The sequence below is a fragment of the Neophocaena asiaeorientalis genome, unplaced genomic scaffold, assembly GCF_003031525.2.
Source record: "Neophocaena asiaeorientalis asiaeorientalis breed wild unplaced genomic scaffold, Neophocaena_asiaeorientalis_V1.1 scaffold91, whole genome shotgun sequence".
Taxonomy (NCBI): Eukaryota; Metazoa; Chordata; class Mammalia; order Artiodactyla; family Phocoenidae; genus Neophocaena; species Neophocaena asiaeorientalis.
This window is the reverse complement of record NW_020173198.1, coordinates 1,420,074-1,447,108: the sequence shown is the minus strand read 5'-3', so window position 1 is coordinate 1,447,108 and position 27,035 is coordinate 1,420,074. Positions and strand designations below refer to the sequence as shown.

Genomic DNA, 27,035 nt, shown 5'->3' with positions numbered 1-27,035 from the left:
CATGTCCAAAGAACAGAGATTCTACTTAGCTGGAGTCAAGGAGATGGCTTGCCTGTAGGGAAAGATCTGGTTTGAGTCCGTGGAGGTTAGTGTGCCATGCGCCTTTAAGGCCGGTACAGGTTCTGAACTTTTTTTAGAAGTTTTTGCAGTGTTGAAATCTGACCGGAGAGGGTCACTTATGAATTTAGGCTGATCTGGCAAGGATGCCGGGAAACAGAGTCACTCTGACTCTGTTGGAGTCAGGCTCAGTGGATTCAGGCACCTGGCCCTGTTCGTCCCACCCACCCCCTTCCCTTTTCAGAGATCCGGGACGCTGGATCTCACCGAGCACGGCCAGGTTAAGGTATGCCACCGCAGACATCCCCACTCCTCGGGGAAGAAATACAGGGCCACCTTCACGAAGCCCGTGGCCCTCGGCCTTCTCCCAGCTCCTTCCCGCCCGGCCTTCACCGGCACCTGCGCAGGGAGCCCAGAGCAGGGCCGGGGACGGAGTCTTGGGCTCACCCCCATATCCCCGGGTTCGGACGCTGGTGATTCGGCCTGCGGTGCTGGGTGGGGGTGGGTCCCTCCGGGCCCAGACGACCGGAAGTAGCTTTGGGTGGGGCCACTCTAGGATGGCGGGAAACGGCTCGTTACGCGAACTCGTTGGTCCCAGGGCCGGGAAATGAAGAAGCCCTCAGAAGAGATGGTGGCACTCTACCGTCCTACTTTAGCGAAAGGTATGTAACAGCTTCAGTGTCGGCCTGGCGTTGATGATCTGGTATACTCCCCCCTCGAGTTGTCTTCTCTTGCTGTTCCGCTAGTGGCTTTGCAAGGGCCTGTTGCCCGTAGTTAAGATGGCCGCAGCCGCTTCGGCGCCCGCGCTCAGGTCGGGTGGGTGAAAGGTGAGGCGCGGGTGCAGGCGCGGGTGAGGGAGGGCTGGCAGCGGCGAGGGGTTTGGGAGGCGGGGACGCCGGCCTAGGAGTGGAGGGGCTGTCCGGCCAAATGTCCTCTTCCCAATCCCCGCAAGAAGGCCCACTCAGTGACCCGGTCATAAAATATATTTTTTTTTTATTGGCAAACTAATTCATTTCTCAGGTTTTTCGGTTTTGTTTTTCATTTACAAGGTACATAAGAATATTCAGTGAATGTCCTCTCCCCCAGCCCCCCACCATTCCTCTAATAGTTTCTTAAATATCCCTACAGTGATTGTGCCTTATAGAGATAGTCAGTCTGTTTGTCTATAGTACTTCCACACATTTACTAGCTCTTACTGAGGACACTGGGCCGAATGCCTCTCAGTCCCTTAGAGTTCAGTCATTTTACAGAAGGGAACTGAAACCCAGTTAGGACCTAAGGTCAGGCAGCCCATTAGTGACTCGGGGTTTTCAGACTCATAATGCGAGCCTTTCCACCGCCTCCTGGCGCTGCCTCCTCCAGGCTCCCAGAAAAGTAACATGAATGCTTCAAATTTACTGGCCCCTGCTGACATTGTGAAACAAACTGGATTCTCGTTATTAAGTCATTATTGTTGTATAAAAAGTTAGACGAGGGACTTCGCTGGTGGTGCAGTGCTTAAGAATCCGCTTGCCAATGCAGGGGACATGGATTCAATCCCCGGTCCAGGAAGATCCCACATGCCGCGGAGCAAATAAGCCCGTGCGCCACAACTACTGAGCCTGCGCTCTAGAGCCCACGAGCCACAACTTCTGAGCCCACGTGCCACAACTACTGAAGCCCGGGTGCCTGGAGCCTGTGCTCTGCAACAAGAGAAGCCACGACAATGAGAAGCCCGCGTACCGCAACGAAGTGTAGCTCCAGCTTGCCACAACTAGAGAAAACCCGCGCACAGCAACGAAGACCCAACGCAGCCAAAACTAAATAAAAATTTAAAAATAAACTTATTTTAAAAACAACAAGGTTAGGGACTTCCCTCATGGCCCAGTGGTTAAGACTTCACCTTCCAATTCGGGGGGCACAGGTTCGAGCCCTGGTTGGGGAAGTTCCACATGCTGTTGGGCGTGGCCAAAATAAAATGTTAAAAAAAAGAAAAAAGTTAGATGAGTTACTGGATGACAGGACTCATTTGCTTTCATGCTCCATCTGAATGTGCTTCCATTTCCAAGCTCCCCTAACAGAACAGTGGCCGACTATGCAAGAGCTGCAGTTGGTTCTGTGATGTGACTAAGACATTAATAATATTAGCTTATCTTGATCGATCACTTACTGCATTCCAAACTGTTCTAAGTGCTTTTGCCTGTTAACTCAACCCTCACAACACTTCAGAGATAGGTACCCTTCTGGATCAGGAAGCTGAGGCGCAGAGGAATGACCTTGCCCCAGGCCACACAGCTAGTGAGGGTTCTGACTCCAGAACCCATGCCATGATGTCTCCAATTATTGAAGGCACAATGTCAGCAACCAGAGACAGGTGGGATTTTAGGCCAGGTATGCAGTTGTAATGTGGGGTAGGGCAAGAAGCAGGGACGTAGGAAGTCAGAAGAACTGCTTCTGGTCACCTATGCAATTCCATACTGTTGTATTAAATGTAAAGAGAAAAAATTAAAATGATGTGCTCTAGGCATTAAAAGGATTGTGTTTAGGGGTCAAGTCACGGGGAAAAAAATATATCATTCGAGTGCTTGGGAGGTATGTGAAATTGCCCTGCAGGAGGGTGACAGGCTTCACAAAAGGCACCCTGTAGCAGCTCTTGCTCAGGCCATTGCTGATTTAGGCCTGGGGTCTTCTACCTGGTCTCTGGGCATCCAGCCCTTTGCCTTTCCCATCCATCCGGCACTGCAGCCTGGTGTAGTGAAAAGATCAAGAGCATCAGCTGAGAAATCGGGAGCTTTAGGTTCCAGGCTTGCCTCTGCCACTAACTCAACTGTGTGGTCTAAGCCAGGCCCTTCCCCTCTCCGGGCCTCAGCCTTTCTCAGGGTGTATTCTGTGGAACAGTATTCCCGTGAGATAGGAACAAGTGTTCTTCCCCGTGCCCCAGAGAGTCCCCTCCCACCCTCGGTTTCCCAAACCCTGCTTCAAACATTGGACCAGACAGCTCCAAGAGCTCCCCGCCAGCTCCAAGATGCCACAGTCCACCCTGTCATCACCTCCAGGTCCACCCCCAGGAACTGCTCCTCCATCCTTCTCACTCAGCCAGAAACCTTATCACGGTCCTGGTGCCCCTCCAATGACCCAGCCCCCATGTGCAGCCCTGGACAGGCCCTGTCCCTTCATCTCCCAGTGTTTACCTCCAGCCCTTCAACTACTCTCCATTTCCACTCTATCGCCCCCCTGCAGTCCACTCTCAGAGCAGCCAGAGTGGGTTTTTAAAATGCAAATCGGATTACCTTGACCCTTGACACTCTGCTTAAAACCCCCTAGTGGTTTAATCCCTAAAGTAGTCAAATTCACAAAGACCGAAAGTAGAATGGTGGTTGCCAGGGGCTGGGGGAAGGGGGAATAGAGCATTATTGTTTAAGGGGTACAAAGTTTCAGCTGGGAAGATGAAAAAGTTCTGGAGAGGGATAGGGGTGATGGTTGCCCAACATCGTGAATGTTGAGCAATGTTGGGCAATGTTAATGCCACTAAACTGAACACTTAAAAATATTTAAAATGGTAAATTTTGTTACATATATTTTACCACAAAACAAAAACAGAAATGATACAGTGGCTTCCCAGTATATTTAGAATCAGATCCAAACTTCACATCATGGCAAGCAAGAGCTCTGTGACCTGCCCCTTTCCCACTCCCCACACTCCTTCCCCTGCCTCCAAACTCATTTTCGGCACCTCACCCAAACTCATCCCTACCTCAGAACTTGGCACTTGCCGGTCCCTGTTTAGAAACCCCTCTCTCCCACACCCTGTCCCCAGCACCCCCTTTTTTCTGGCCACGCTGAGCGGCCCTTTGGTTCCTTCTCATCCTTTGGATCTCATCTCAAGCGTCTCCTCACCAAGGCCCGGCCTAGGTATGCCCCCGCAACAGGCACTTCCAGTATGTCCTCTGTTTTAGTTCCTTTGTAGTGCTTGTTATTTGCAATTACAGTACCTTGTCTTATTTATGTACCGGCTTATCACTTGTCTCTCCCCACCCTACCCGAATGTAAAGTCCAAGAGGATGCCTATGTCTGTTTTCCTTGCTATACCTTGGCACTTAGAACAGTACCTAGTACATGGTAAATGCTTAGTAGATCTTTTTTTGTTTGGTTGGTTGGTTTTTCTTTTTTTTTTTTTTGGCTGCGTTGGGTCTTCGTTGCTGGGGGCAGGCTTTCTCTAGTTGCAGTGAGCAGGGGCTACTCTTCGTCGCAGAGCACGGGCTCTAGGCACGCGGGCTTCAGTAGTTGTAGCATGTGGGTTCAGTAGCTGTGGTGCACGGGCTCTAGGCACACGGGCTTCAGTAGTTGTGGCGCACAGGCTTAGCTGCTCCACGGCATGTGGGATCTTCCTGAACCGGGATGGAACCCATGTCCCCTGCATTGGCAGGCGGATTCTTAACCACTGTGCCACCAGGGAAGTCCCTGTAGATATTTGTTAACTGGATAAACGAGAAAGAGCAGACAGCACTTGCCCTGTGCTGAGACAGCTCTGCTTGACACACTGTGCCTGGTTCTGCTGTGTCCCTCTTTTATCCTTTTTAGGAAATAAGGCTCCTTCGCTGCTTCCTCTGCCTAAAAATCTCACTACATACCAATTCCTCTTAATGCTATGGGAAGCACAACCACCTCCTTCTCCAAGCTACACTTCCTGGCATATCAGCAACCAGGATGGGTTAAGTGGTGCCTCTGGACTTCCTCCATCACAGCCCAAATCACTGTTTTGAACATTGGACTTGAGTCAGTGTCCCTGGCGCCCTGCACAAAACCCCAGTCTTCAGACGGTGTTTGCTGAATAAAGGAAATTAGCCTTCCTCATCTTGGGATTCCCTTATCACCTGGCAGTCTCTCCAACAGAAGCCACTCAATATATGGTCACTGAATGTTGACTGCCAAAGGTCTCTGGCCTTGGCGGGGCTCTCATTTTCCTGCTGAGACTCCCCCAGACAGGTGAGACTGGCTCCTTCACTTCACCCTCACCTGAGCCCCTGACCCCTGTTCTGCCCAGATCTGACTGCTCATAGGAAGTGGTAGATACGTGTGGGCACAGTGCCAGTTTCCAGCTTTCCTACTTTGTAGCGGTGAAACTTTGATCCTCAGTTTACTCATCTGTGAAACACAGCTGTTGCTATCCATCCCTGCCTCCTTAGCAGACTTCTTTTCATGGTCTTAAGTATAAAATATCGACAATCATTTTCAATCGTGTTTCAACAAATGTTTATTGCACATTTACTGTGTCATACATATTGTTACAATTTCAGTCTTCACACTAACCCTTTGAGGTAGATATTATTATTATTATTTATTATTTTTTTTTTTTTTTGCGGTATGCGGGCCTCTCACTCCTGTGGCCTCTCCCGTTGTGGAGCACAGGCTCCGGACGCGCAGGCTCAGCGGCCATGGCTCACGGGCCCAGCCGCTCCGCGGCATGTGGGATCTTCCCGGACCGGGGCACGAACCCGTGTCCCCTGCATCGGCAGGTGGACTCTCAATCACTGCGCCACCAGGGAAGCCCGAGGTAGATATTATTGATCCTCATTTTACAGATAAAGGAGCTAAGGCTCAGGGAAAGCATGTGACTTAACAGCTACGCCTTGGGGGCAAGTTGCAGAGACTAGGTCTGCACCGTGTTTCTGTATTCTTTCCACCCACTTCACTGCCTGAGCCTCCTGTTGGTGTCAGTTACCCGCGGCTAGACCATGCCCTACATCTGAGGCCTCCTCCTCGGCCTTAGTCCCCCATAGCATTTACCTCTGCTGCAGATAAGCAGCGGGGATTCTTTTTGGAGACAGTGTTTGCACATGATCTTGGCTGCACCTGCTACTGAGATAACACTTGGAGAAAAATCCAGCATGTCACTCTCTTCATTTTTTAAGAAAGACTAGGGAGAGGAGGTGTCAAGTTTAATCTCTGAATCTTTACAGGCACTTTTATTTTTACAGGTTTGGAAACTAGAGGGATCCTTGAGGGAAAGCCAAGGGATGAATTTTGGGTCCCAAATCCCTGACTCAGGAGCCTCCCTCAGGGCCCAGTTAGTCCTTAGCGCTGAGGTCAGGCTCAAGCCCAGCCAGCGGGAGCCGCTCACCCGCACTCTTTAAAGATGTCCGGGTAGTGCCGGAACAGCACCGGCGGGTCCCGGTCACCTCGGACTGGGGCCCGAGGCACAGCCCGGATTCCGGGCCTCCGGCCCCGCCGGCCCCCAGAGCAGGAGCGGTGGATCCACTGGTGCGCTTCCACGGCAAACTTCCTCTTGAAGCGCATGCCACACTCGGGGCAGGGGAAGGGCCGCTCACCCGAATGCATGCGCCGGTGGCTGACCAGCAGCGAGGGATAGGTGAAGCGGCGGCCGCAGTCTGCACACACGTGGCGCCGCTGGCTGGCCTGAGCATCTACACTGGGCACCGGGGCCGGGGGCTGCGCACCTGCGCTCTGGTCACAGGCAGCTTTGCTGGGTGGCTCTGCTCTTGCCGAGGTTTTGCTGATGGTTGAGTCAAGGTTGTTTTTAACCAGCTCTTCAGGCCTCTCCTTCCTAGGAGTCTTTTCGGATCCTTTGGCTCCTGGCCCTGTCTTGGGTTCCTCTTCCTTTTTGTTTGGGGCATCTCCTAGGAAACAGGAATCAAGTTACATTTTAAAACACATTCGCTTATATCGTCTCAGGTTATAGGATGCTTTTACTTAAGGAAGTGCCAGAAAAGTACTGCCCAGTGATTAACACACAGGCTCTAAAGGATGGTAAACAGGGGTCAAATCTCTTAAGAGTGACTTATCTGGCCCTTGCTTCCTCATGTGTCAAACGGGAATCATAATGGTTTCTTTAGTTCACAAGTTTGTTGGGAGGATTAAATGAGTAAAAGCATCTTAAGTACTTAGTAAATGCTCAGTAAGCAATAGCAGGACTTCCCTGGTGGCACAGTGGTTAAGAATCCGCCTGCCAATGCAGGGGACACGGGTTCCATCCTTGGTCGGGGAAGATCCCACATGCCGGAGCAACTAAGCCTGTGCGCTACAACTACCAAGCCTGCGCTCTAGGGCCTGCGTGCCGCAACTACTGAGCCCATGTGCTGCAACTACTGAGCCCACGTGCCCCAGCTACTGAAGCCCGCACACCTAGAGCCCCTGCTCCACAACAAGAGAAGCCACAGCGATGAGAAGCCCACGCACCGCAAGGAAAAGTAGCCCCCGCTTGCTGCAAATAGAGGAAGCCCGCGCGCAGCAATTAAAACCCAATGCAGCCAAAATAAATAAATAACCAGTAGCTGCTATTATCGTGGTTTCTCATTTTTTTGCAGGGTTAAGACATTTACAGAGGAGTAAAGATATTTGCTCAAGATCACTCTGCTGAGGGATGGTGAAAGGAGAAGAGCCAAGTTGTCAATTACTGGCCAATTACTGCTTTGCCTTGTTTGAGAATGTGAAAGGCAGACCTGAAGCTGCTTTCATTCTTAGGGGATTTTAGTTGTTCCTGAAAAGGGGAGAATGAACAGCGCTTCTCCCAGAGGGAGTCTCAGACTTGGGCTCCTGATTATCTTACTCTGATCTCAACTTGACTACTGTACCAAATTCTGAAAAATTTGTATCAGGTCTGCCTCTTTTCCTTCTCCCGTATCCAACATCTGTTGACTCTTTCATTCCTTTAGGGATGCTGGAGGTGGCGATCTGAAAGAAAACACTGCTAGACAGGAAACCCTGGAATACTGGGGTTGGGGGAAACTTGGGACCATCCCTCACCTCTCAGAGCTCCTCCCAGGCTTTCCCCCTCCTCAGGATCCTGGGCGGCGGGGCTCCAAGCCTCACTCTCCTGTTCCATCCAAGAGATGAGGGCTGGTTTGGGGCCTGGGAATCCTGGGAGAGAACAGGGATCACAGTGCTGGCCTGAGAGGCTGCCCTGGGAAGATGGCATCCCCCTGTCAGGGTGAGGTCACCTCCTCAGAATTTAGGATCAACCTGGACAGGGTCTGCAGTGCTCCTGCCTGAAGCAAGCGGATGCGAGATGAAAGGACTCTCGAGAGGGTACCTTAAGCGCTGGGGATGGGAGGTGGCTGGTGTCGTTGGTGGAATAGTGCGGGATTAGGCCTCACAATCCTCCGGGTCCTCATGTCATCTCCCCTGTGAACCCCAGTGAAGGAGCAGGCGAACTCTGACCCGGAGCCTCACCGAGCGCGTCCAGGTGGCCGTAGGTCTCCCGCATCACGTCCCGGTACAGGGCCCTCTGCGCGGGCCGCAGACACCCCCACTCCTCCGGGGAGAAGTACACGGCCACATCCGCGAAGCTCATGGCCGCAGGCTTCTTGCAACCAGGCCCGGTCTCCCCCGGTCTCAGCACCAGGAGCGGGGCCGGGGGCGGCGCCATGTGGCCTCCAGCCCAGAGCGGCCGCCTGCTCCCCGCGCCTGGCCTCAGCTCTCGTCGTCCACAGGAAGGGCTCCCGAGCCCGGGGCCCCGCCCAGTCTTGGCCTCCGAACTCAGCCGAAGGGAACCGAAGTAGCAGGGTTGGCTGTTTGGGATTCGGGATTCTGATGGGGACAAATAAACACCCTCGGTGTTTAGTCACTTCCTGGCAGCTTGGACACAGACACCCGGGTTAAGGGACCCGTAAGGTGCCTTCAGAAAATATGGCGACATCCAGGCTTCAGTTGTCACTGGCTGCTCTTAAGGGCGCCGTCCCTTGACCGTATCAAACATGGCGCTGGTCTGGCTTTTCATTGTCCGCTTGACCCTAAATACAATGGCCGTGCAGGTGAGTTTCAACGGGTGGGAGCTGAGAAGAGCTTTCCTGCCATCAAGAAAGATGGACGTGCCCGCGGCTTCCAGCACTCCCGCTGGCCGCGTTGCACGCCGGTGATTGGCCGCGACAGCAGGAAGCGGCTGTGCCGCGACGCGGGACTGGCGGGGCGTTTTCACACGGAAGTCTCTGTAGGCGGGATCTGGAACCCACCAACGATCTCGGCGTTTGTGGAGCCCGGGACTTTGAACTCGATGGTCTCCTTCTACGCCTCCCGGCAGCGGGATCCGCAAGCCGGTCTCTGGCCCCTGCGGGAAGATGCACGCACCTGGCCAAACCCTGGGGGCAGCCGAGGTAGAGATCAGGTACACGTTTACACTTGGGTGCACAGCTGCGGAGCCGACCCGACTCCTTGCACCGGCAGTTCCGCTCGCTCATTTTCTGGACTGGAGCCGCCGGCGAAGGAAGGTGCTTGGTGAGGCTGGAATTGGAATGGAGAAGTTTTAAATTACTTTTTAAGTTTTTCCAAAATAATTAACGTACGTGGTATTTTAAAAAGTAATACAAAAGGTTTGTAATGAAAAAGGCAGCCTCCCTACCCATTCCCCCTGTTCCCTAGAGGCAACTACTTTAAACTTTTTATTAACTTGAATTATATTGTACATACAGTAAAATGCACGGATCTTCAGTGTGAAATTCGTCGAGCTTTGATAAATGTATGCCATCACCCAAAACAAGATGTAGGACATTGGTATCACCCATGTTTCCTTTCCAATCAATACATACTTTTCTATTGTGATATATGGCATAAAATTTTAACCATTTTTAAGTTTTTAATTCAGTAGCATTAATTACATTCACAATGTTGTGCGACCATCACGTGTCATTTTCCAAAACATGATTTTCATCCTCACAAAAGAAAACCTGGAACCCGTTAAACAGTCCTTCCCCATTCCTTTCCTCCCCCCAACCAGCCCCCTCCCCACCCCTGGCAACTTCCAATCTACTTTTTCTCTTGGATTTTTTTGTTGTTGTTGTTGTTGTTTTTTGCGGTACGCGGGTCTCTCACTGTTGTGGCCTCTCCCGTTGTGGAGCACAGGCTCCAGACGCGCAGGCCCAGCGGCCATGGCTCGTGGGCCCAGCCGCTCCGCGGCATGTGAGATCCTCCCGGACCGGGGCACAAACCCGTGTCCCCTGCATCGGCAGGCGTTGTCTCAACCACTGCGCCACCAGGGAAGCCCCCTTTTCTTAAAAATTGTGATAAAATATACATAACGTAAAAGTTATAATTTTAACCTCTTTTAAAAAATCATTTTAACAATTTTTAAGTTCAGTGGTATTAAGTACATTCACAGTGTTATGCAACCATCACCACCGTCCACTTCAGGAATTTTTCATCTTCCTAAACTGATTCAATACACTTCACTCTTAGCCATTTCTTCTGGAGCTTTCATTTTAAAATACACTTTTTAAAAAAATTGCTTTTTCTTGGTATACTCATTTTAGACACTATGGGCACCCTGCTATGATACTTGATACTTAATTTCTAGCCCCATTCCCTTGACCTCTTTACAACATACTTAATGCAATAAATTATTTATTTATTTATGGCTGTATTGAGTCTTTGTTGCTGCATGCGGGCTTTCTCTAGTTGTGGCGAGCAGGTGCTACTCTTCATTGCGGTGCGTGGGTTTCTCATTGCGGTGGCTTCTTTTGTTGTGGAGCACGGGCTCTAGGCGCGCGGGCTTCAGTAATTGTGGCATGTGGGCTCAGTAGTTGTGGCTCACGGGCTCTAGAGCACAGGTTCAGTAGTTGTGGCGCACGGGCTTAGTTGCTCCACGGCATGTGGGAATCTTCCCAGACCTGGGCTCGAACCCATGTTCCCTGCATTGGCAGGCAGATTCTTAACCACTGCGCCACCAGGAAAGCCCATTGCAATACATTATTGTAAATAGCATTTCCTATATATGCTATTATTATACTTCCTTTCTTGTCAAATGTTTGCTTTTCTTCAATTTTATAATTGTTTTTTCTCCTTGTGTTATCTGCTCCGCTTCTTTAAGTTGTTGCAAATTACCAAGGGGAGCATCAAATCTCAAATCCCCATTTTTTTTCCTGGGAAATCTCCCTCCTTGGACCCTCTCCAAAACAGACTGGCCTCAGCTGTCATCCAGGGTCTTCCCTCCCTGCCCTTGGGTTGTATCCTCTGCTTCCTAGACTCAGTGTCTTCCTGTTTTTGAGTTGAGATGGGTCATCTTAATGGCTTGCATTGGACTGACTACAGGTGCTAGATGTTTTCACTCCCACCTTTGGAATATTTCTGCAGTCAGGCAGGATGCAGACTCTAGTTACTAAGCATGGGGCCGGTCACTGGAGATAACAGACGGATGAGAACTACCAGGTGTCTGTTGGCAGCAGCCCACAGTCTGGTCTTGGAACAATTCCTTGCTTGCCCTCCTGCCTGCCCTACATGCCGAATCTCCCCTTTGTGTTCAGAAATGTTCTTTGCTGATCATGCTAGTGCCTTTTCAGTCTTTATATTTTCTGGCCTTGTCCTTGCTGTTTTTCACCGGAAATACTTTCTGGCTTTAAGTGTGACTTCTGCTGATTTTGCCTCAACAATTACGTGCTTATTTTAAAACATTTTGAGTTCTGGAGGTTTCACTGTGTGAATAGTGTAGAAATGGGAGTAAGGAAAAAAACAGATCCTCAGAAACAAGTATCCTTTTAAACAGGGAATCAGGGGCTTCCCTGGTGGCGCAGTAGTTAAGAATCCGCCTGCCAATGCAGGGCACACGGGTTTGAGCCCTGGTCCGGGAAGACACCACATGCCACGGAGCAACTAAGCCCGTGCACCACAACTACGGAGCCGCGTGCCTAGAGCCCGTGCTCTGCAACGAGAAGCCACCGCAATGATAAGCCTGCGCACTGCAATGAAGAGTAGCCCCTGCTTGCTGCAGCAAGAGAAAGCCCGTGCACAGCAACAAAGACCCGATGCAGCCAAAAATAAATTTATTAACAAAACAAAACAAAACACGGAATCAACTTTATGTAAAGAGAAGCTATAAAGCATTTCACTTGGACCAAAAAATACTTCTGTTTATTCAGGTACTATGTTGTAAATCATTTCTCTTTGCACTAGGGATGGAGAAAACTTAAGAAGATGGAGCTAAGTACACTTGGCTGTTAACCATCAGATTGCAACGTTCAAGACTAAAACTGTTTGCTCATAAGTGGTTGGTGTCATGTTTTTCCTGCCAATCATTATAAAAATACAAAAATGATGCTTTCAAATTGTTTTATTGCCCACCAAACTGTAAATGTTTGTTGAAGAATCTTGATCAGATAATTATGAGAAGTTAGGAAACACGCAGGAGGTCATTATAGTTCATAAATTTTACTTGTCAGTTTACATCTGAATAATGTAATAATATAATATGCTTAAGGCCACACAGCTAGTGGGGACTGAGCTGAACCTGGAATCCAGGTCTACCAGTTCAGGAGAGGCTATGTGGTGAAGTAAAAATAACCCTCAGTTCCCATTAATAATCATCTTTGGAACCCAGGTATTTGGAGAAGCAGTCTTTTGGTCAAGAGATATTTGAGCCACCTAGCACCACTCCTGACATGCAGACATGCTTAGTCCCCCCCACCTCCTTGCTTTTATCCCTTCAAGAGTTTCCTGTTCTAAAGTAGGGCTAGCAAATCTAAATAGGTCAGAAAGACCTCTCAACTGTTGACACATACAGACATTACAGTAAAAATTAAGTCGGAAGATAACTATGCCTTGATTTCAACTCTAATCACAAGTAATATACTCCTTCTTTAAAAAAAAAATTCCCCATCATCATATTTCCAGCTGCTGTGGCCCAAGAATACATCTTTACTTAAAAGATGCAAAATCCAGGAAACATGCAAATATCTGGGGAAAAAAAAGCACATTGCAATTACTATTCATAAAAATTTGGAGAAAAAACCCTTTAAGCTCACTAAGTTTGATACCTTTGTGCACTATGTGCAGAGCAAGTGTGGGGCAGGAGAGTTCCTCACCTGAAGCCACTGTCCTCTTTACGGCCACCTCTAAGTCTTCAAGACCAAACAGTGCCAACAGAGGCTTGACACCACATGTGTGTCCTTGCTAGCTACTTGACCTGCTCTGGGTAAAAGACAGAATCCTTGGATGAGCTTCCCCAGTGCGGACAGGCCCGAAGCGTGCCCTCTATTCCAGGGAGCACCAGCTCCTTTAATAGGCTCTTGCATCTAGGGTACTCCGTCTCTGAGGAGCGGGAGAGATACAGTCCAGAAAGCAGAATACACTAAGGGAGAAAATAATCCAGAAAGAAAAGCCAGTTAGGTGAATGGTTTTCAGTGAAGTAACCTCAAGTGGGACTTGGAAGAGGGACCAGGAGCCTCAGCCCAAGAACTGAACACTAGTCGCGGGTGGCTGAAGGTGCACCAGAACCAGAACTGGAACGTGCCTTCCTAAGAGATGGTAGCAACGTGGCCCCAAGAGTGCTACCAGTCTCAATTTAGCTGTTCTGTTGAGCCCTTTCTGCAGATCAGGTGCAGGGAAACACGGAGGGGCTCCGGAGTGGGCAGTGTGTGCTGAGGCTCCGAGTGGGGGAGGAGGTTCTCCAAGGTCACAACCTGGGGTTTGAAGTGAAGGACCTTTCCCTCGTTTCTGCTCACAGCTGCCGAGATCTGGATCCTGGGCCTCTGGGCTTCACGCCTCCACCTCTCTTTCCACCTAAATGATAAAAGCGGGTTTGGGGCCTGAAAATCCTCACAAAGGAAAACACTGGGCTCGGCTGAGAACCCGAGAAGAGAACTGAGGGCGCTTGCTCGGTGCTCCACACTTCCAGCCCATCGCCCCTGGGCGCATCAGTCCCCGCTTCCCACAGATTACTGGGTCCTGGCTGGGCCGCCGGACCTCACCGAGCGCGCCCAGGAAGCCATAGGTCTCCCGCGTCACGTCCCGGTTCAGGGCCTTCTGCGCGGGCCGCAGACACCCCCACTCCTCCGGGGCGAAGTACACGGCCACATCCGACAAACCTCACGGCCCCTGGGCTACTTTCCCTCGTCCGCCCGGTCCCGGCCTCCCCGGGCACATCCGCCACCTGGAACCGAACCGGGGGCGGCGCCATGGGAAACCCTTCTGTGCTTCGCAGAGAGGCTTCCGGAAAATGTGGAAAAACGCAATTACCTGTTTCCGCCCTTCCTTGGAAAACGTCCTGAAGGCCCACAGTCCTGCCCTTAGCTAAGATGGTGCCCCCCGCCCCCGGCCTCAACATCCCTCGCCTTTCTTATCTGCCCTTCCATGCCAAGGGGCAAATCGGAAGGGAGGTTGGACTCCACGGCGTAACCGTAGAGAGATAGCGTGCGTTGATTGGACAGCGCCGGTCGCTAGGGGAAGAAGGAAGGCTCTGATTGGTCTTTCCGGAGCGGTCTGTTTGAAAGACCGAGAGTGAAGTAGCGGCAGATCCGAAGGTGGCCGGCGGTGCAGGATTTCTCTTGATCTGGCTTTTCTGGGTCGGCATCTAAGAGAGAGGGTCTAACGGAGTAAAGGTACTCATTTCTGCTACTCTCATGAGACCTCTTATGGGCAGGTCCGGGGCTTGGAGGTGAGTAAAAGCCCAAGGGCAAGACTGAGGCGGGTTCTGGAGGTAAGGGAGTGAGCTCTGGTACTCGGGCAGGGCTAGCCCGTGGGCTGTGGAAATGCGTTCCTACCCAGTATTTGATCTGGCCCATGCTCCAAGGTCACAGGTGTCTCCCCTTTTACAGACAATGAAACTGAGTGACGGGGCAGGTGACAGCTCACGGGGCAGCAGAGCCGGATTCAGAGTCATCTGGCTCCCGTTTCGGTTGAACTTAGGTTCAACTAAGTGCTTAGGGTAGCGCCTTGCACAAAGTACTCAATAAATAGGAGCTTATAGTTGTTATTGTAATTATAACACTATCTAGACCCTGCCTCAATCAGAAAACCTGTGTTCAAATTACAGCTCATAAATGAATAATAACACTGAGGAATGAGTCAGATCATCTCTTAAGATTTTTTTCAATCCTGGATCAAGGTGGTGGAGTGGGAAGATCCTGAGTTCACCTCCTTCCAGGACACACCAAAACTACAACTACATATAGAACAACTATCTCTGAGAACTGACCTGAAGACTAGCACAACAGATTTTCTACAACTAAGGATATAAGGAAAAGGCCACATCGAGAAAGGTAGGAAGGGCAGAGTCCTGGTCTAGTGAGAACCTCCCCCACTCCCGTGAGACAACCCACAAGCAGGAGGGATATCACAACCGCAAAGGTCCCCCCTGAGGAGCAAGGGGTCCATGTCCCACATCAGGCTCCCCAGCCTGGGAGACCTGCACCGGGAAGCCAAGCCCCCATAGCATCTGGCTTTGAAAACCAGCAGGGCTTACATCTGGGAGAGCCCGAGGGCCGTGGGAAAGGGAAGACACTCAATTATTAAGGGACTGTCGCAGAAACTCACTTGCTCCAAGTCCTAGCACAGAGGCAGCAGCTTGAAAAGCGCCTGGGTCATACAAGAAGGAGATTCATTGACTAATTTCAGGGCATGCACCGGAGGGGCAGGGATCTGGTGGAATTTTCTCTGGGGATGGAAGCACTGGCAGACGTCATTTGTTTTTACTTTCTTTCCAAGTAGCTGGCCTGGTGCTGGTGAGCACTATTTCTATCACTCTCCATCAGCCTAGCTAACACCACGCGCCCTGCCCCTGCTTTCCCCTGAGGACCCAGGGGACCAACCTCACCCACCAGCACACCTGCAACATTTGCTGCCCAACCGCAACAGGAGGGCACATGCAGCCCACACAGGGGATACCCCTGGAGCACCTGGCTCTGTTAATCAGGGGAGATTGCACCACTGAGCCCACAGGACACCTCCTACGTAAGGCCGCTCTTTCAAGACTGGGAGATGAAGCTGATTTACATAGAAATGAACACAGAGGGTTAGGCAAAACGAAGAAACTACAGAATATCTTCAGAAGCGAAGAACAAGACAAAACCTCAGAAAAAGAACTAAACAAAGTGGAGACAAGCAGTTTATCAGATAAAGAATTCAAAGTAACAGTCATAAAATTGCGCATCGAACTCAGGAGAAAAGTGGATGAATCCGGAGAGGTAATCTGTGAGGAAATCATCAAAGGGCTAGAAGATCTGAAAAACAAAGATTTAGAACTTTAGAATTTATTAACTGAAATGAAAAATACACTCGTGGAAAGCAGCAGGAAATCAGAGAATGCAAAAAATCCAAAACAGACTAGTGATCTGGAAGACAAATGGAAGTTGCCCGATCAGAACAGCAAAAAGGGGGACTTCGCTGGTTAAGACTCTGTGCTCCCAATGTAGGGGCCCAGGTTCAATCCCTGGTCAGGGAGCTAGATCCTGCATGCTGCAACTAAGACCCGGAGCAGCCAAATAAATAAATAAATATTAAAAAAAAAAAAAAAAAGGAATCCCAAAAAAAACAAGAATAGGGTCCCCACCACGGGTCCCAGCAGCTCCAGAGAGAGTGGCAGCAGCCAGGCAGCCCAGCTTCGAGAAGGCTCTTGGCAGTCTGGCTGGCACACCAGGGAAGTCCCTATTTACTCTCTTTTAGATCCTTTTCCCATATAGGCCATTACAGAGTATTGAGTAGAGTTCCCTGTGCTATACAGTAGGTCCTTATTAGTTACCTATTTTATATATAATAGTGTGTATATGTCCATCCCAATCTCCCAGTTTATCCCTCCCCCCATCCCCCCGGTAACCATAAGTTTGTTTTCTACATCTGTAACTCTATTTCTGTTTTGTAGATAAGTTCATTTGTACCATTTTTTTAGATTCCATATATAAGCGCTATCATATGATATTTGTGTTTCTCTGTCTGATTTACTTCACTCAGTATGATAGTCTGTAGGTCCATCCATGTTGCTGCTGTAAATGCTTTTTTTTTAAGAGGTGAAGTCATTTGCTGGTTGTTTATTTTTTGGTACAACCAGAAAGTAGTGGGATATTGAATATGGGAGGTTCTGATTGTCTTGGGTGTCAGCTTAACATTCCATAGATGGGGTAGCTTTTCTATCCTATAATACAAAGCATACTAAATGGCAATTGGAGTCAGTTGTACATTTAATGTCTTGAACACTTTTTATATATTTATTTTATTTTCCCTTTTTTTTTTTATTGGCTGCGTTGGGTCTTAGTTGTGGCACACAGGATCTTTGTTGAGGCATGCAGGATCTTTCTCATTACAGCGTGTGGTCTACTTGGGCTTCTCTCTAGTTGTGGCATGTGGGTTTTCGCTCTCTAGTTGTGGAGGATGGGCTCCAGGGCACGTGGGCCCTGTAGTTTGCGGCATGCAAGCAAGAGCTCAGTAGTTGTGGCATGCGGGCTTATTTGCCCCATGGCATGTGGGATCTTAGTTCCCCGACCAGGGATCGAACCCGCATCCCCTGCATTAGAAGGCGGATTATTTACCACTGGACCACCAGAGAGGTCCCTTGAACACTTTAAATTACTTCTCTTCCCTTGTTGTTTTTGGTAGAATTGTTTCCTAAAGCAAACCACTCCTTGATCTTGGCTCTCCTGGTCAGAATTTTGTGCACTCTATAACATCGTTGGTCCTGGTAGTCCAGTTTTCCTAATAACTTTGTTAATGTGCTGTGAATTATTGAAAACTTGAGTATGTAGTGTATACGATATTAAATTGTGAATTTAGTGGGACTTAGGATGTAACAGAATATCAACATTTGAAGATATGGGTACTTGATATCCTGTTAAGGGAATTTGCCTCCAAATTTTAAGCTGGAATAACTGTTCAGAAAAGAATCATGGGGGACTTCCCTGGTGGTCCAGTGGGTAAGACTGCGCTCCCAATGCAGGGGGCCTGGGTTCGATTCCTGGTGGGGGAACTAGATCCTGCATACATGCTGCAACTAAGAAGTCCTCATGCCACAACTAAGAGTCCACATGCCTCAACTAAGCCCTGGCGCAGCCTAAGTAAATTAATTAACAAATTTAAAAAAAGAAAAGAAAAGAATCATGGGGGACTTCCCTGGTGGTCCAGTGGGTAAGACTGCGCTCCCAATGCAGGGGGCCTGGGTTCGATTCCTGGTGGGGGAACTAGATCCTGCATACATGCTGCAACTAAGAAGTCCTCATGCCACAACTAAGAGTCCACATGCCTCAACTAAGCCCTGGCGCAGCCTAAGTAAATTAATTAACAAATTTAAAAAAAGAAAAGAAAAGAATCATGGGAATTTCCTGGCTGTCCAGTCGGTTAGGACTCTGTCTTTCCACTGTAGGGGGCACAGGTTCGATCCCTGGCTGGGGAACTAAGATCCCACAAGCTGCGCAGTGCAGCCAAAAAAAAAAAAAAGAATCACAACTACATAATTTTTTAGATTTTTGGTATGTATGTTAAGAATTGTGTACAGAGCTTCCCTGGTGGCGCAGTGGTTGAGAATCCGCCTGCCAGTGCAGGGGATACGGGTTTGATCCGTGGTCCGGGAAGATCCCACATGCCGTGGAGCAACTAAGCCCGTGCACCACAACTAGTGAGCCTGCGCTCTAGAGCCCGTGGACCACAACTACTGAAGCCTGCGCTCCTAGAGCCTGTGCTCCGCGACAAGAGAAGCCACTGCAATGAGAAGCCCGTGCACCACAAGGAATAGTAGCCCCTGCTCGCTGCAACTAGAGAAAGGCCACGAGCAGCCAAAAAATAAATTAAATAAATAAATTTTTTTTAAAAAAAGAAAATGCAAATTCACATGAATTTTTAAAAATTTATTTATTTAATTTATTTTTTGGCTGCGTTGGGTCTTCGCTGCTGCACGCGGCCTTTCTCTGAAAGACGTGCTCACAGCAACATAAGTTGCAATAGCTCAAAACTGGAAACTATCCACAACAGTAGAATGAATAAACAAAGTGGGATATTCACTACATGGAATACCATTCAGGAATGAGAATGAATCATCTCCAACCACATGCATAATATGGATGAATCTTATAGACAAATATTGAGCAAAAGATGCCAGACAAAATAGTATACATGATTCTATTCATATAAAGTATAAAAACAGGCAAAACTAATGCAAGCTATTAAGAATCGGGATAGAGGGTTACCTTTTTTGTTTCTAGGGTGCTGATGAGATTCTGATTCCTGTTCTAGGTGCTGGTTACTCAGATGTGTTCAGTTTGTGAAAATTGAGCCATGCACTTGTGATATGTGAACTTATTTGTGTATTATGCTTCAATTTTTTACAAAAAGTCTCTCCTCTAGTCCCTTTCCCCTCCCTAGAGGCAATTTCTGTTACCAGTTTCTTATGTCCTTTCTGAGTTATTTTACTTTATTTGTTTTTTTGGCCGCGTGGCATGTGAGATCTTAGTTCCCCAAGCAGGGATCGAACCCACGCCCCCTGCATTGGAAGGCAGATTCTTAAGGCAGGTTCAGACTGGACCACCAGGGAAGTCCCCCAACTTCATTCTTTTTCACGTCCCAGCACCAACTGTTGAAAAGACTTTCTTTCCTTGCAGTGTCTGGCACCTTTGCTGCAAATCAGTTGATCATAAATACAAGGGTTTATTTCTGGAAGAACATTTTGTCTTATTTAATACATTTCTCTCATTTGGATCTCGAAGAATTAGAATCCCTGAAAACTCTAGTTACTTCCCTTCTCCCATGCCCAGCCACGCTGGTAGATGGCTGTAGGTACATTTGGAAAAGGGTAGGAAGAAGTTTTACAGTGTTTTGCCAATGTAACATGGTCCTTCATCAAGGGGACCCAGCCTTCCCTTATTCAAGGGGCTCTAGGTCTGGAATTGGCTCAAGTCTGAGAATTTGCTGAGGGTAGAGCCTTGTGTTTTTTGGCACACTCAGCAAGATGTGTAGCAACATGAGAGACCCATGGAGGAGCATCTCCTAACACTGACTTGATGGGGTTCTCGTACCAACTATAGATTGGCATGTATATAAAATGCTTAATGCCACGGTACACGGCACATCATAAAGGCTCAACAAAATAGCTAGAATACTATTGCAGTAGGCCAAAGAATAAACAGAGTGGATGTAGTGAATGTAGGCTACTGTTGTTTTAAAAAACTTAGCTGAAAATAGGAGATGGGGACAGAAGCCAAAGGGAAATTTCTTCGTTTTCAAAGACAGATTTTACCATGTTCATAGGTTGGCATGTATATATTCCAGGCAAGAGAGGGACTCTGAAACCATAAAACTAAGAGAGAATAATAGACGGAGCAAAGTCCTTGAGAGGGCATAAGGAGATGAAATCCAGGCACACCTATACAGACAAGCTCTGCGTATGAGGGACTTCCCATGAGGTGGGGAAGCAAGTACGAGTGGTCACACTGGTAAATATGGAGTCACAGCAGGGAGTGGAATGTTAAGGGAGTTCCTGTTTGACATCCTGTGTTTTCTTGGTGAAGGGGAAGGCAGTCACTGGTTTGGGGCTATAAAAGACATAAACAATGTTGAAGGTTCAGCTGAGGATGGAGTGGAAAGGCTGGCCCCTCTCAGCAGCACTGTGAATTTTTTTTTCTTCATAGCTCACATATAGGCATGAGGACAGATGGGAGATATACCCATATTGGGGCTGTGGATTAGTTAATTCTTTTGGTTGCAAGTAACAGAAACTCAACTTAAACTACATGAAGCAGAAGGGAGAATTACTTGGAAGAATACTGGGATCTCCCACTGACTACAGTTAATTGTCAAAGGGCTCCTGGGACTGAAGTGCATTAGGAAACCTAAGAACTGGTCTGTCATCTCGGCCCTCCACAGACCACATACTGGGACTTGCCTACCAATGGCTCCCAAGTTTATGAGTTACAATCCAGGCCCAAAGAAATTTCTAAAATTCCTAGGTAAGGAAGTAGTTGGGTCAGCCTGGTGATAGAGGTAGGGAAAAGAGGCAGTTCTGAAACAGGAGGCTGGGCAGAATTCTAATAGGTTTCTGCTAGGAAAGGGCAGGTTTCCATCAGAACTGTAAAAATGTCTACTTAGTCAAGGAACTAGATTTACATTTTATGAACAGTAATTCCACAGAGAACATGATCGTTCATCAGACATTCTAATGAAACCCAATCTGTTGGATTGATGAAACCCATCAATCCAAGGAGAAACAAACAGTTACAATGCAACTTGCTAAATACCAGAACAGGTAATTACAAATACCCTGTGCCCCAGCTACACCCCCCTGGGGCTGATATCAGGCGGACTGAGGGAAGAAGCAACAGGGGTAGGAGGATGACCCACACCAGCTATTGGAATATGCGATATGTCATGTTTAGAAATTCAGTTTGGTACAGCTACCCAAGGCAAAGTGGTAAGCCTTGTTTACTTAATTCAGTAAAGCTTTACTGCACACCTACTTAGGAACGGGTGCCATGGAGGCATGTCAAAATTAAAACACATTGCTGCTGCTGCTGTCTGGAGCTTTTATTAGGGAGGCAGGGCATGAACACAACTTGATGACTACAGACTCTTCCTGCTTTGTATTCAGTTACCTAACTCTTTAACCTCCTTGAATGGCCTCACTTCATTTCATGAAAAATGTTCACAGAGGACTCATGGAAGGTTCCTGATTCTGATGAGACTCGGGGAGGAGTGAGACCCAGTTCTCAAGAATTTTCCAGCTACTGGCTGCCTGGAACGAATCCAAATCCACCAGATAAAGTACAACAAGCTGGTCCTGGTTCTACTTCTTGCTGCCTAGACCACAGCTCCCCTGTTTTTCCTCAATCTCCCAAAGCTCACTGCGCTTATGTCCCAGACCCATCTTGAACCAACTTTCCAAACACAGGATGCAGACGACTTACTTCACAGCATGTGGTTTTAGAACAAAAGAAAAAGCTTAGGTATTTAGGTGTCTGAAACCCAATAAATTCCTGGTACACTGCTACCACCCCCAAATCCAATGCAATCTAGAGCTGTTAAAACAAGTACAGACCAAGGAGGTACAGTGTATACTGTGATGCTGGCTTACTTTGTATGATCCTTTAAAAAGGACATTGAAAAACCAGCACCTGTTTGGGGAGAGATCATGTGTGGGACTTGAATACCTATCTTTAAGGAATGACTGACCAAATTAATGCTAATTAACCTGAAAACATGGGGGCAGAGTATTTGTGGTTAAGTTTTCTGAAGGGCTGCCATGTAGATCAAGTTTTAAACATATTCTGGGCAAGGCTTCCAGGGAAGGAGAATGTTGTTCTTATGGGCCTTCTAATTGTCAGAGCTGTCCCACAGTGAAATGACCTGCCTTGTGAGGTAGTGAGCTCCCTGTCAAGGGAGGTTTTAAAGGGTAGAAGACCACTTGGCAGGAATATCGTCAAAAGGGGGCTAAACCAGGTTTGATTAAACCTGGCATGGAGGAAGAGGCAGAGGAGGAGGAGATCTTGCTCCCCATAAATGGGGTCCTCCTGACTGCATGCAAGGGGACAGGTAATCCCTGCGTGCACAAACTAGAAAACACAAAGCCCGTAAATTAGATGGGGAGAACTTTTAGCCCAATATCCACACACAGAAACTCTTTTAGGATAGGGTAGGTTGGAAAACTTTAACCAAATAATGTCACTTGTCCTACTGGGACTGTCTGTTCTAGACACATGTATTAAGGCAGCCAGCGTGGTAGAATAAAGTTCAGCTCTGTGTAGCAAGAGACCTGGGTTTTAGTTCTGACTCTGCCCTGTATAACCGGGGGCTCCTTCCCTTTTCTGGGCCCCTCCGCGAAAAGAAATGAACTTACACAGTCCTTCCCATTCTAAAGGGCATTGCCTTTCTGGCTAGGCACTCCTATAGCAGATCTGGGGCTACAGTTCTGGACCCCAGGGCTACACTTGTGGACGGCCAGAGACCACCTCTGGCGGAAGCAACGGCCACACTCGAGGCAGGGGAAGGGCTTCTCCCCAGTGTGCAGGAGCTGGTGCTGAGCCAGGTGGCTCCACTGGGCGAACCGCTTGGAGCACAGGTCGCAGGCATAGGGCCGCTCGCCCGAGTGGACGCGCCGGTGACTGGCCAGCAGTGAGGGGTAGGCAAAGCGGCGGCCACAGTCGTCACACGCGTGCAGTTTCTCCTCGGTGTGCGTGCTGCGGTGTATGGCGAGGGAACCGCTCCGCCGGAAGGCACGTCCGCAGTCCGGGCAGGGATAGGGCTTCTCTCCCGTGTGCAAGAGCTGGTGCTGGAGCAGCGTGCTGCGCTGAGAGAAGCGGGCCTCGCAGTGCTCGCAGGCATAGGGACGCTCTCCGGAGTGCACCCGCCGGTGACTGACCAGACGAGAGGAGGAGGAGAAGCGCCGCTCGCAGTCCGGGCACGGGTAGGGCTTCTCGCCTGTGTGGATGCGCTGGTGGATGACCAGGGCGGTGCGCTGGCGGAAGCGCCGGCTGCATTCCAGGCAGGTGTAGGGCTTCTCTCCGGTGTGTGTGCGCTGGTGGATGGCGAGCAGGGAGGGGTAGGCGAAGCGACGCCCGCAGCTGGGGCACTGGTGGGGTTTTTCACCCGTGTGTGTGGTCCGGTGATTGGCCAAGGACCTGCTCCTCCGGAAGCAGCGGCCACAGTCAGGACAGTGGTAGGGCTTCTCGCCTGTGTGGATAACCTGGTGCTGGGAGAGGTTCTTGCGCTGGGAGAACCGCTTGCCACACTGGTCACAAACATAGGGACACTCCCCAGAGTGTGCCCGCCGGTGACTGACCAGCAGGGACGGGTAGGAAAAGCGGCGCCCACAGTCTGGGCAAGGGTAAGGCTTTTTCAGATTCTGGGCACACTTGTGGCTCTGCAGGGCCGGGTGATCGGGAAAGGTACAACCACAGTCAGGGCAGATGGGACCTCCGGATGTCTGCCTGGGGATCAGGCGGGGTTTGCTGGGCCGGCGGCCTCGCTTCCCCTTTCGGGGTGCCTCCTTAGGCGGGAATACTTCCTTCTCTTCATTCTTCTTTCTGGTTCTGGTTTCTACAGGAACACAAAGGAGAAATTAATTTAACAAACACTGGCTCCTACTCTTTCCTATTATAGTGTTACAGGTTATAAAACAGACTCGGCCCGTCTTCTAGGAATGTTAGTGACAAAGACAACCAACCAAGTGTGACATACGGCTATGGAAATATGGAGGGTATTACAGGAGCCCCTAATCCAGCTTGGAGAAATCAGGGAAGGTTTCTTGGAGGAGATTAAGCTGACTTTTAAAAGGTTTTGGGGGCTTCCCTGGTGGCGCAGTGGTTAAGAATCCTCCTGCCAATGCAGGGGACACAGATTCGAGTCCTGCACCGGGAAGATCCCACATGCTGTGGAGCAACTAAGCCCATGCACCACAACTACTGAGCCTGCATTCTAGAGCCCATGAGCCTCAACTACTGAAGCCCGCACGTCTAGAGCCCCAGCTCTGCAACAAGAGAAGCCACTGCAATGAGAAGCCCATGCACTGCAAGGAAGAGTAGCCCCGCTCGCCACAACCAGAGAAAGCCTGCGTGCAGCAAAAGACCCAACTCAGCCAAAAATAAATAAATTAATTAATTAATTTTAAAAAAAGTTTGGGGGACTTCCCTGGAGGTCAGCGCTTCCACTGCAGGGGGTATGGGTTCGATCCCTGGTCCAGGAACTAAGATCCTGCATGCCGCATAACGTGGCCAAAAATAAATGAATAAAATAAAAAAATAAAATTTTTTTTCAGTTTTTGAAGAGGTAAGTGTAAGGCAGGAAGTGGAAACAAATGAGGTATGATTTGGCATTGACTAGGTCATAAGGCCCTTTAAGCCAATGCTTCTCAAATTTTATTGTGATCCGAATCATTTGGAGGGTTTAATGAAACAGATGGCTGGGCCCTACCCCCAGTTTTAGATTCAACATGTCTAGGATGGGGTCCAGGAATTTGCATTTTCTAATACATTCCCGACTGCTGCTGCTGCCGCTGCTGCTGGTCTGAGGACCACACTGTGAGAACCAAACCTAAACGTACATCCAAATCAACTGAGGCTATTAAAATATGTGTATGTTCATAGATATCCATAAGAGTAAATGAGTCGTTCTGCGATGGGGTCCAGGAATCTGTATTTTCACCAAGTTCCCCAAGTATCTTAGATATAACTGACAGCCATTTGACAACCTGCCTTGGCAAAAACTGAAAGGCTTTTTTTTTTTTTTTTTTTTCTGGTACGCGGGACTCTCACTGTTCTGGCCTCTCCCGTTGCGGAGCACAGGCTCCGGACGTGCAAGCTCAGCGGCCATGGCTCACGGGCCTAGCCGCTCCGCGGCATGTGGGATCTTCCCAGACCGGGGCACGAACCCGTGTCCCCTGCATTGGCAGGCGGACTCTCAACCACTGTGCCACCAGGGAAGCCAAGCTGAAAGGTTTTAAGCAAGGAAATATCATGTCCGATCTGAATCTTAGAAAGATAGCCCTGCTCTTAGAGAATCTGGCACAGAAACTCCAGCCCAGACAGTTGCATCTGCCCCTGTAGGTGGATCTGGGGGGCCCTTCTGCCTGAATGGCCTTAATCAGAGCCTTGCTTGATCCTGAGGAGACTTGCAGATTCCTGCACTGATCGGGGTCATTCTGCCAGAAGGGCAAAAAGAGGCCCCTGCACCCCAGGCCACTGTTCCCCATAAAATCCCTTCAACCAAAACCTGGAAAAGTCAGAGGTATAGGCTCTCTCAGTCAGAGCCCAATTCAAAGCATGCTGGAGACAGAGTCCTGGGAAGGAGGAAGGAGGGTTGTAGCTCTTTTGAAAAGCTCACTGATCCATTTACACAACAGACAACTGCAGGTGGTCAGTTTACAAACTGACAAGTGAATCTTTGGTAGAAGGACTCGACACCATGAAAGATACAGGAACCTTGAAGTTGTAGAAACGAACACGGTAAATGGAGCGTGGGTCATAGGTACCCCTAGCCACAGAAACTCTGGACTGAGTCATTAGAGGCTGCAAACCCTCCGAGGCATTTTTCACTTACTTCTTTGGACTGTTACCCTCCTTGGGCACTCCTGTGGATCCAGAGCAGCCGGTTCCCAATCATCGGTATTTCGTTCCAACCAGGAGATGAGGGCTGGTTTGGGACCTGCGCACCCTGGGGAAGAAGAATCAGTCAGAGGCCCAGCTCGTACACAACGCTGGGTAGACTTACTTACCCGGTAGCATCTCCTGCCAAGCCCCTGTCCTCCCGCCCGACACAACCTCTTCGCAGGCCAGGACCATGGACACTCTGGACTCCCACCCCCAGTTCCTCCATCCCTTCGGGTCCCGCGGAAGCGGATTGGGGCGGGCCTCACCGAGCGCGCCCAGGTGGCCGTAGGTCTCCTGCATCACGTCCCGGTACAGGGCCCTCTGCGCGGGCCGCAGACACTCCCACTCCTCCGGGGAGAAGTACACGGCCACGTCCCCGAACTTCACCGCCCTCGGCCTCCTTCCCCTTCTCCGGCCGGGTCCGGCCTCTCCTGGTCCCCGCGCGGGGAGCGGAGCCGAAGGCCGCGCCATTGGACCCGACAAGCCGGCGCCACGGCTGTCCCGGCCTTGGCCGCTGGGCGCTGGCGGGCCCCGGGATTTGGGAGCCCAAGCCGGATCCGGGCGGAGCGTGCCTGGGGAGACCAGGAGGGAACAGGAATCGGCCGCCGGCGGGGCTAACGGAAACCTTTCGCTGTTATTCAGGAAACTCCTGCCCGAACTTGGGTGAAAGGCACCGGAAGATGCCTTCGGGGAAAATGGCGGCCCCGCTGCTGCACCGCTTTTGCCTGAAACACAGGCAGCTTCCAGCTATCGATTTTATTGACCGGAGCGCCATGCCGGCTCCCTAACCTCTTTGCCCTCAAGTGTGATGGCGCTGCGATTGGGCTTCACGCCCTTTTCCCCCCTATTCCACGCGGTCATTGGGCGGTGGCCTAAGATCGAGTATTCTGATTGGGTATTGCCAAAAGCGGCCTGTTTGAACGAAGCCAACGGAAGCGTAAGGGCAGAAAGCTGGACCCTCGATGTCGGGTGACTGTCCGGGAGTCTGGAGGCGGGAAGGGGCGACCCCGCCTGGGATCAGTAATGGTCCTCCGTTTCTTGGAGGCGCAGCCTAGCCGAGGGAGGGAAGGATTTGAGCGACGGAGCCACTCTGGCCAACCCGTGGCTGGAATATCCCTGGGTCTCCTTTCCTGGCTTTCTCAGAGGAGCCTTCTCTTGCGATAGTGGGTAACTCCCTCCTTGCCCTTTGGGGAAGGGAATTAACGTTAGCGTTTCCTGTGCGCA

The 27,035-nt window shown here is 49.8% G+C and overlaps 1 protein-coding gene and 2 long non-coding RNA genes across 4 annotated transcripts; 1 reads left to right on the top strand and 2 right to left on the bottom strand.

The window, feature by feature from the left end:
* Window positions 1-5,969: 5,969 nt before the first annotated feature.
* LOC112399263 (zinc finger protein 689) lies at window positions 5,970-26,621 on the bottom strand. Its single transcript, XM_024744339.1, has 8 exons — window positions 26,078-26,621; window positions 25,762-25,875; window positions 22,583-23,763; window positions 13,699-13,782; window positions 8,741-9,100; window positions 8,227-8,605; window positions 7,801-7,914; window positions 5,970-6,674 (listed from the first exon to the last, which is right to left on the bottom strand). Exons 1-8 carry the CDS (start codon window positions 26,280-26,282, stop codon window positions 6,154-6,156), a joined length of 2,958 nt encoding a protein of 985 aa, XP_024600107.1. The 5' UTR covers window positions 26,283-26,621; the 3' UTR covers window positions 5,970-6,153.
* Window positions 8,999-12,089, top strand: LOC112399167 (uncharacterized). Of its 2 annotated transcripts, none has more exons than XR_003003186.1 (2): window positions 8,999-9,157; window positions 11,935-12,089. It is a non-coding gene; the product is annotated as an uncharacterized LOC112399167 (long non-coding RNA). The 2 variants fall into 2 exon arrangements; XR_003003185.1 differs by having other exon boundaries at window positions 8,999-9,267.
* On the bottom strand, window positions 12,170-14,156 carry LOC112399165 (uncharacterized). The gene is made up of 2 exons (XR_003003184.1): window positions 13,996-14,156; window positions 12,170-13,539 (listed from the first exon to the last, which is right to left on the bottom strand). It is a non-coding gene; the product is annotated as an uncharacterized LOC112399165 (long non-coding RNA).
* Window positions 26,622-27,035: the final 414 nt, after the last annotated feature.

What these genes read in the sequence shown, in the direction of transcription:
- LOC112399263 (XM_024744339.1), bottom strand. Translation starts at nt 26,282, where the DNA reads ATGGCGCGGCCTTCGGCTCCGCTCCCCGCGCGGGGACCAGGAGAGGCC. An exon ending in CGGCCACCTGGGCGCGCTCG is followed by an intron (nt 25,876 to 26,077) that starts GTGAGGCCCGCC and finishes CTTCTTCCCCAG; the next exon opens with GGTGCGCAGGTCCCAAACCA. An exon ending in GAGGGTAACAGTCCAAAGAA is followed by an intron (nt 23,764 to 25,761) that starts GTAAGTGAAAAA and finishes GTGTTCCTGTAG; the next exon opens with AAACCAGAACCAGAAAGAAG.